Source organism: Dermacentor andersoni, chromosome 5, assembly GCF_023375885.2.
Source record: "Dermacentor andersoni chromosome 5, qqDerAnde1_hic_scaffold, whole genome shotgun sequence".
In the NCBI taxonomy this organism is placed as follows: domain Eukaryota; kingdom Metazoa; phylum Arthropoda; class Arachnida; order Ixodida; family Ixodidae; genus Dermacentor; species Dermacentor andersoni.
The window spans coordinates 99,099,411-99,109,466 of NC_092818.1; the positions used below are offsets into that span (position 1 = coordinate 99,099,411).

The 10,056-nt window shown below is 45.7% G+C and overlaps 1 protein-coding gene across 1 annotated transcript in view; it reads left to right on the top strand.

The window, feature by feature from the left end:
* Positions 1–6,069, top strand: part of mas (trypsin-like serine protease domain-containing protein masquerade) — a 44,004-nt gene extending 37,935 nt beyond the window's left edge. Inside the window, exon 8 of the mRNA XM_050179727.3 lies at positions 4,450–6,069. Within this exon, the coding sequence (XP_050035684.2) occupies positions 4,450–4,617 (168 nt within the window). The 3' untranslated portion in view covers positions 4,618–6,069. The remainder of the gene's footprint in view (positions 1–4,449) is intronic.
* The last annotated feature ends 3,987 nt before the right edge of the window (positions 6,070–10,056 follow it).

The window sequence follows — 10,056 nt, forward strand, 5'->3', positions numbered from 1 at the left end:
CTATGGCGTTTACTGTGTACGAGGTTTCGGGTTTGATACCCGGCCGCAAAACTCGCATTTTGATGATGTGAAACAAAAAAAAGCGCTTCTGTGCTTAGTGCACGTTAAAGAACCCTAGGTGGCGAAAGTTAGCCCGGAGCCCTCCATTATTGCGTCCCCTCATCGCCCCAGTGTTACTTTCGGACGTTAAACCACATGAACCAGCCATTAACTGTTAACATTAACCCTTAACTTAACTCCTAATGTTAGCTCTTAACTCGAACCACGGTAACAGCAGCTGCCTCGGGCATGCCGAATATGGCCAAAACCTTAGTGAGGGGATTAAGCCACACGTAGACACGGCCGCCAATTTTTTTCCGGGGCCATGGCCGCAGAAAAAAAAATTGCTTGTCATACGCCGTAAGTCAAGCGATGTGCGCGTGTTCGAGATTGGCACATCTCCAGTCAAGTCATTGGCACCTCCGCCTTTTGAGCAGTGGCCACTTAGTATCTTTCGTGTGCCGAGCTGTCGCCGCGCAACGTTTCCGCCGTGTTATCTCTTAACGTCCCCAACGAGGTACCGATCCGTCTCGTTGGGAGATAGACGATGTGGCGACAGCTTAACGTCTTCCTTGTCAAGTGCTACAAGGTCGTGCCCCCTCCAGTCATGGTATGCCTGAACCAACCTCACAGCGACGCAGGGGGACCACCACCACCACCACTGTCCAATGCCCACATTTATTTCTTTTAGTGGACTAAGCTTTGTAAATCCCTTCAAAAACTCTTTTCAGTTGTATTGATGCGCTGTATCTGCAGGATCAGCTCTAAAATTATATCTGACAGTGTGCCTAATGTCAAAGAAATAAAGAGAGTGGAAGGAGAAGAAAGAGAAGCCGGAAAGTTTATCAGAAACTCATATCGCCCGGTTGGCTACTCACACTGTGGAGAACAACAGGGAAATAGAGAGAGAAAAAAATATACCGAAGAAAAACGCATTGAAACCGGCAAAGGCATGGAAATAAGTAAAGCGCTTGCTATCGTTTTCTTCACGCTTTGAGCGCCGTTTGGACAACCTAGCCGAAATAACCCTCTCGAATCTGTTTCCAGCCTTGTCTTATATTAAGCACGTGAATTTTTTTTTTTTTTTCGATGGCGCCTATCGGCGTCAGAGGATCATTTTCAGCTATTGTCTCTTAAAATAACCTCTTTCTACAAGGAATCAATTTTTTTTTCTTATCTAAAATTTTGTACTTTTTAACTCGCTTGGTACAATATAAAGAGCCGTGAACCAGCCAGTAAAATACGTTTATCCTGCTTTCAGCTAATCGGACTAATCGTGGTCAGTGAGCGTCTTCGGCCCAGTTAGCAAATTAAAAAAAAAACATAATCGCCATAAAAACAAAAGCAAAAATCACGAAATGCATATAAAGATATTCGACGTGCTTTATTCAAGTTTGAAGACTACAAGAATGTGAAGTGACACTCTCACTTTCCTCTAGTTCTAAAAGATACAGTGGAAAAGATAAAGCAGTCATCCGTTGATCCTGTGACCTCTTCTGAGGGTGTGCGTTTTTTACAACCGTGCCTACGAATGTTCCGTGTTAAACCTAGCGCAATAATAAAAGCGCATCATGGAACCAGCTAATAGAGAAACCTTGGCCACCGTTGCTTTAGCTCGTCATAATCTTCCCAGTGAAAAAAAAACGACCATGGTGGTTTATTTCAAAATATTTTCACATTTGTTAACTTCGTAGCTTTATTGACAGATGAGCGGGTTGGCTCGTAGGAGGAGCTGCATAGGTCGTACGAGCACTTCCGTGTGTCGCTTGCCTTTAGTGCTTCAAGATATCTGCGTGCCCTTTTGTCCGCTTATCAGAGACGAGGACTGAGTGAAAAGCCCTTGAGACGTTCGCACGAGAAACGCTCACCATGTCACTGCACAGCGTGAGCGGCGACATTTCGAGCACTTGAATTACTAGAGAGCAGCAAATTGTATAAAAACAGTTTTGGGTCTTTGAAGATCTGATGGTCCGCAGATAATATGTCGAATCAAGAATTGCGCTGTGCATCAAGAATTGCGCTGTCAAGAACCTTCTGTATGTTAATAATTTGAGATGGTGGACAAGCAAGTTAGCTGGAGCAGCCACTTCATACATAGCAAACCAATCATAATAAATAAATTGCCACCAATAATCCAGCGCCACGTTATCAACGCGCAGACAGTCATCGTTCACTGCATCCCCCCCCCCCCCCCTGCGTTGATACTAAATAGTGCACAAATGCACGAGAGTTCTAGTATGAATATCGTCCACATGGTATGTGGCTCTCGGATACGATACCGATGGGCTAATTATCCCGTTAATCGCAGACTAATTGCGTGCAGTATTGGAATTGTGATTACAGGAGCGACTGCTTAATTAGAGTCCCGGCAAAAAATAGAAGGTACGCCAGAACAGATCTCACGATGATTGTCGATGGTAATGCAATCACCATTCGATCAATGTTGCGACACACCGTACTTCGGAAGTAACATTTATCCGACCTCTTTAGGGGCCAATCTGAGACTTCCGTTGCTTCGGCTGTATGCGACATACTCCGGTATCCTCCCATTTTGCCATGACATTAGTTTGCTAAGGTCGCGCCCATGAGCATGGCGGCGTGATAACGAATGTATAACGCCGATTAAGTGACGACGATAGAATGAAGAAGGAATGACGTCGACGGAACGACAAAGGCGGTGTGACGACGACAGCATGACGACAATGAGATGCCGATTCTTAAATGATGATGATGGTATTACGATGAAAACGTGATGACGACTACATGAAGACAAAGGCATGAAGACGACTGTGGGACGACGATGCCGTGACGCCGACGGCACGGCTAGAGTCGGACGAAGTTAGAACGACTACGACGGAACGACCGCGACGGCATCACTATGACGGTGTGAAAAAGAATGCATGGCGACGCTGGTATGACGACGATGGCATCACAACAGTACGAGGACAACGGTCGACGGTGAGTGTGTGATGATAACGACGCGACGACAGCTGTATCAAAGCCTCTATGACGAGTGCCGGATGACGAATGTGAAGTGACGACGCGACGGAACGACCACGACGGCATCACACATCACAGTGGCAGTGTGTCAGCGAATGCATGAGGACTGTATGAAGACGATGGCATGAAGACGACTGCATGACAGAAGTGAGAAGACGAAGTTGAAATGGCGACGATGGAACGGCCACGATGGCACCACGACGACGGCATAGTGACGAGTATATGACGACAATTGCGTGACGAAGATGGCATCAAGAGAGTCAGATGACGGAGCTGTAATTACAGCGATAAAACGACCATGACGAAGGTATGACAACGAATGCCTGACGACTTGTCCTCGCCGCCATCGTCGTCCTCGCTTTCGTCGTCCAGCAGCGACGATTTTCTGCAGGCGGAAGTCACAGTCGTTTTAGACGTGGCCAATCACTTTCGATTCGACCTACTAGAAAACAGCGACTCGGATATTTCGGCCGGCGACGGCGAGGACGAACCTCAAGACTCCCGCACCGGCCACGTTCAATGGCAGTCAAGCTGGTGTGGGAAATTTGCGGACACGACAAAAACTGCCCCTTAATTCTGCAGTTGCAGCGACACGGAGAGCGTCCCACTACAAGCAAAAACTGAGAAGAGCACATGCAAGCAGCATGGCAGCCAACGAAAATTCGTGACGTAGCGTTTTCTCGGTTGTTTGGAATCCTTCCTTGATGTAGATGTCACAAGGTGCTGCGTTTTGCGGTTGGCTGCGTGCACATACTTTAAAATTGATATTGAGTATATTCTAAGTCATACGTTCTATACGTTCCTATATACCCCCTATACGTTCTAAGCTATATTAATCGATATTTTGGAGACGATGTGTGTGCTAAGCCTGTTTTGACAACCTTCGATGCAGGCTGGCTTTATCAGGCAGGAAGTGTTTTTTTTTTTTTTTTTTGCGCACTGTCGCTCCCGTAAGAAGTTTCGCTCTGAAGGGTGCAGATATGTAAAGCGAAAAGCCCCTTTGGCAGCTTGTGCAGACAGCCTTCACTGCTGCTAGACTGTGTGCATGTTAAATCTTTCCGGTCGCAGTCGCATAGCCCTCACGCAACACATTAATTACAAATCAATCAATCAGTCAATCATGAGGGAGCTTTAGAAAGAAAAATGAACGGCGTTAGCGCACGCTGTCGACTTTGCGTACAAAAGAACCCAAGCAGTGTTTTGTCGCTGACTCTGCCTTTTGGTTACGCTAAGCCACTTCATCCCTCTATTCCTGGAATTTACGATTTCAAACTGAAGGCCGTGGACACAAAGACCACTCCAATCAAGCAAGCAATAAATTGACGCGCAATTTCGTAATTAATCAATATGTTGGTGGAAAATTTTACCCTCTTAATGTCTCACAGCATCCTCGTTTCGTATGCAATGCAGGGCGACGGTGGCGGGCCCATGGTGTGCCTGGTAGACGGCTTCTACGAGCTGGCCGGCCTGGTGTCCTGGGGATTCGGCTGCGGCCGGCCTGACGTGCCGGGTGTCTACGTCAAGGTGTCATCCTTCATCGGCTGGGTCAACCAGATCATCAGCGTCAACAATCTTTAGCACCTCGTCGCTCCTGGGACCGACTCAGTGGCATCCCCCCTCTGGGCGCCTCAACGTGTGCGCTAGCACAGACACTCGTCACAAATCTCCGGTACACGAGTTCCTGAGCAGAACGCGACGCGATCTTGGTGCACCTGCGTTTCCGGCAGACAGCATCAGGCCACAGGGCTGGGACGAAGCTTCACTGTCCTTAACACAACTACATTGTGTACAAAGCCAGAAACGCTGGTGCCCGTGAGGTTCCTCTGAAGTACGCGTCGCGCTTCCTCTTAAATGCGCTGTGGTCACGTGCTTTAGGGGCATACAAACTGGCAGGTACAAACTTTACAACTTTATTCACGCCACGCTCACTACACTTAAGGCAGGCACACATGGTCTAAATAACTTCTACTCGTAGAAACAACACTCGCACAATGCCTTCATCGGGCTTGTGGTTGTACCTGCTGATAGGCGCTGCTGAGTGTAAAGCGCGAAATTTCTTTGCATGTCTTCAGTCGCTCCTCGTCATTCTTTGAGAGTGCGAAAACATTTGCGGCCTTAGCACACATTGAGAAGCAAATCTTTTTTTATTATTATTTTGTTGTCATCGAAAGTAGCGACCTTACGGATTCATCCTAGTCCCGTGCCAATCGAACATCTGGTTCTGCGGAACACTGCAAGAGTGCATATGTCATGTCCCCGGATTCACGGAAGGATGAGTTGTTTGTCTTTGCACGATATTACTTAGTCGCCACGTTACACCCGTTCGTGTCGTTAACGTTCTATATTTTCTTTTATCTGCGTAGTATCACGTAGTGCGTCATCTTGGCTGTCAGTATAACAGTATTGTCACTCAGCACATCCGTCAAAGCCTATGCGCCAATATTTGCTAGCCGTTGAACATGCGTCGAAACAAGTGCCGCTTAAGCTTATTCACTTTTCTACAATGTGCTCAGTCGAATTCTTACCATATATTCATGCATCAGTTTCATCGTCAGAAAACATTTCAAAGAAGGGTCAGCAGATATTAATTAATAAAAAATCATAATATACGAGAGAAAGGCGTTGAATTAAAAGGAGACATCCGTGAAGCATGAATATTCCTAGCACATATTCGATTGAGTGACGTTATTTTGCTCCCTGCCTTTGTTTAGCTGCGTGTGTTTTCACCTTTCATCACACATTTCATTTTGTTCGTGTTCCATCATTTTTATTTATAATGCGCGCTAATACGAAACTACTTTCTATACATGGCGTTCAATCAGAAACAAAATCTCTAGGTCTCTTTTGCTGGCTCATCTTTATTGTCGAAAACATTCTACGTGTCACAGCAGTTAAGGTAAAGTCAGAAAGAGAAGTTCGTGAACAATGTCTTGACGAGGTCTGTACAGGAGGGAACGCATTTATGAGCGCGAAATGAAGACAAAAGAGAAGGAAAGGAAAAGTTGAAATAAAATGTATGTTTTGTCCGTGTTTTTCTTTGATGACTAAATTCATTACGTTTACACACCACGACAGACATCCGGTGGGTTGTTGGTTGACTGGAAACAACCGACGCAATTGTCAAACTGACACCTCGTGGGAGCTGGACATTGCGTTCACGTTTGCAACGCGAACTTAATACGCACATACGGAGAAACAAACAAGAAAACTATGCGAGCACTGGTCTAACTCAGTTGATAAACTCAGTTGGTTGCCCAGCGCTTGTCCCGTCTACTTGTTTCTTTCTCTTTGCGTGCGTGCGTGCGTGCGTGCGTGCATATGTGTGTGTGCGTGTGTGACGGCTAATTAAACTCAATTTATCGTAATTCCGTGAGAGAGGTGCTATAGATGTATAGTGAACTGTTTAAAGTACAAAAATATATTCTCTATACCACGTGCTTTTAAAGTTGCAACATTTTGCGACTCGATAACAAGATTTGTGCACCTTACCTTAGTTTTACAGTGTGAAACATGCACATATGTGTTCGAAAATTATTCTCGTTTCTGTTGTGTGGAAGGGTTTTTCTGTTTAATATACAGAAATTACTGAAAATTATCGAGCGTAATATTCGGGACACCCTTTGCGACTGTTCTTATCTGAACACAGCCGGCCAGCTGGCTCCTGCACTGCAATGACGTCATCGCGCATTCCCATTAGTCTGGTGCTTTGGTCATACATGCGTTATAGTGGGGCAAAAAAAAATTGAAAAAATAAGTAAGAAAAATAAATAAAATATAAAAAAGAAAAGAAGAGGTCTTATAGTATGCACGCGGAGCATTTCAGGTAGCAAGTGTAATTAGAGAGTAGTTCAGAAGTAATTTGCCCGCAGAAGCCTTGAACAGCTCGCTGCACGTGCTCTCGCCTGCTTGCTACAACGTACCGTACAAAAAATGAGGACGCAAGAGCCCCGAAACACCCAAGCTCAACTAATTTAGTGAGTCAGCAGAGGCAAAAAAAAAAAAAAATGCGTGATCTGAGTTGCTCTTTTTTTTTTTGCTACCGTAAGAACAGGCTCCGAATAAATTATGAATTCAATTTTGATTTTGTTATTAGAACTACAGAGATATAGGGATGACTATATAGCGGCCTAAAAGTAGGAAAAATTTTCCGCTTAAAATAAAATAATCTAACATGTTTTTGCTGTAGTAGATTCCTAATTCCTGAGTAGGCATTCTGTAAATGTAATATGAAATCAGCCATGTCTTTAACGCTCTTAAATTGGACCGATTTTCGCTACTGTTGCAATTTTGGTGTTTCAGGGATTTTATTACAAATCTAATACGGCAGTATAGCTGCATATTATTTGTCCATAATTTGCTAGAAACCCTTTGAACACGTGTCAGAAAATTTTTCAGCTTCGTCGCCATGGCTCAAATGACCCCACAAAGTCACTGATTTCCGAGTCAGTGAGAAGTGCTTGCCCGGAAATCAAAGTTTGGCAATTTAAAAAAAATATTGCTGTGAGCAACGGAAGTCTAAATTTCCTTGAGCCAATAGCTGTAATGGTGCAGAACTGCTGAAATAAGTTTGGTGGTGTAGAATGTTTTATTTCTTGGTGTGATAGCTCTTCGAAATTGCAAGTCGCGAAAATACTTCTCTCCACGTTTAGTGAATTGCAATATTCTTTTCGGAAAATGCGCGCTGCGTCTCGCGAAGCAAAGGTTTATTCCTTTCTACAGAGACATTCGCGCACCTCGTGTAAAATTTTTGCTGAAAACAAGACATAGTCGTGACCCCTTTAAGTTCGTCCTGATCTGAACACACCTTAGAGTGCCTGTAGTCTTGCCTTCGTCAGAGCGCCCGCTGTTGATACACTCCGAGCGTGACAGTTGCTTTTCTCTCGATAGCAATTACATGGAAAATCGAGGCGCGTTTTCGCCGTCGCCGTTGGCGTCGGCGTTGTCGTGCGTTGCCTATTGACGACGCATGCGCGGCACGCGCGGAGATTTAGAAGATATCCAGAGGCGCAGTGTGCGTTTTGCTGCAGCAACAGCCCATAGCGAATCCGTCGTACCGTCAACGCTACGCTCACTCGCCACGGTGGCGGAGCCAGGGAACGCCGTGGCTTCCTCTGCTGACATGATGCGTTCCTGCTCAGCTGGTGTTTGCATGCACTGGCCTGAGCGGACCGGGCAACAAATGCCAAGCTAACGTTATCTAATGTTTAACTCGGCGTTGACTGACGCTGACGGTCTCATCTTGTGCACTACCGAGGTGCGGCGCCTGCAACACCCCTATCGGTCAACGCTGTACCAGCACTCTTCATCGCGCCAACATTGTGAGACGCCTGGTAGCATGAGGGGCACTGTTCCTTCTGCGCAGCAGGAGTTGTTTTGAGTGCTACGTAGAACCGGCACGTCGCACCAACGTGCAGTTAGAGTGCAGCAACATCAAACGGGTTTTCCGGAAAAACCGGCTATCCGGTTATTCTATTCGCCGGTTATTCGAATTTGAAAACGGACTAACCGGAGGGATTGGTTATTTGGTTGGTTTTTCGGTTAATAAAAACAGAAAATTCGGATATCCGGATAGCCAGATATTTGTTATTCTATATTTGTGCCGAAATTGCCTCTCCGTTTTTTTTTTTCTAATCTTGTAATGTAGTTATTTTTGCAACCGCTCTCGCAAACCCGATATCTGCTCTGGTTGACCTCCTTACCTATCCTTTCTTAAACACCAAATATTCGTGTCTGAATACCCGAATATCCGGCTAACTGGTTATTTAAACAGGATATCCTGAATATTCGTTTTTTTAAATCCGGATAACCGTATAACCGGTTTTCGAGGCCGGATTCACTTTCCTGCGAATATACCAGATAACCGGTGGGACGGATATTTGCAAGCACTAGTTAGAACACCGTCCCAGTAGTTCAGGTGCAACGCTAACCCTTACGACTGCTGTCAATGCTTCGCCCTTCGGGCGAAACTGCCAAATATTTTACATGAACGTTGTCCTTTCTATTTTGGGCTGCTGAGCACGAGGTCGCGGGATCGAATCCCGGCCACGGCGGCCGCATTTCGATGGGGGAGAAATGCGAAAACACTCGTGTGCTTAGATTTAGGTGCACTTTAAAGAACCCCAGGTGGTCGAAATTTCCGGAGTCCTCCACTACGGCGTGCCTCATAATCAGAAAGTGGTTTTGGCACGTAAAACCCCACAATTTAATTTTTTTCTGTCCTTTCTATTCAGTCAGATGGTAACATCTAGCGTGAATTGTATTAAGCCAGCAGAATGGGTGCACACAGTCTCAAAAGGAAGCTTTGACTGATGTTGCTGCCTTGTTAATCATAGACGCAAATATTTGCGCTGAGACGTTCGCGCGATTTTTTTTTCTTGCATAAAGTGCAGAGAACACATGGTATGCAGGCCTAGGCTCTGCTGAGGACACTTAACTAAGGGGGCCCGATTGCCATTCTCAAGCGGAAACGTGAATAAGCGTCACGTTTTGCCGACAGCTGGGTGAATCACCTGCTCTTTGAAGCTTACACAAGCACTTGAAGCTTTCGAAGGTACAAGCACACGTTCAGCATTCGCTTGTTCGAATTAGGTAAGTGCTTGACTACGCAATGAAAAGGAAAAGGCACCGCATTTGACAAAACGGGTGCGCAACCGTAAGCTTACCTTGAAACTATTAGACGTTTCACTAATCCTAAGTATTGGCAAGGAAGTGGCGAGTGACCATTCAACGTTATCCCAGCCTACTGCTCAAACAACTATTGTGCAGTCGAATCCCGGCCACGGCGGCCGCATTTCGATGGGGGCGAAATGCGAAAACACCCGTGTACTTAGATTTAGGTGCACGTTAAAGAACCCCAGGTGGTCGAAATTTCCGGAGTCCTCCACTACGGCGTGCCTCATAATCAGAGAGTGGTTTTGGCACGTAAAACCCCATAATTTAATTTTTCGACTTCTATAGGGCACCTTAGAGCACGCCACATAATGACGCGGACCACGGAAAAGTTCGTTTCGCCAGACT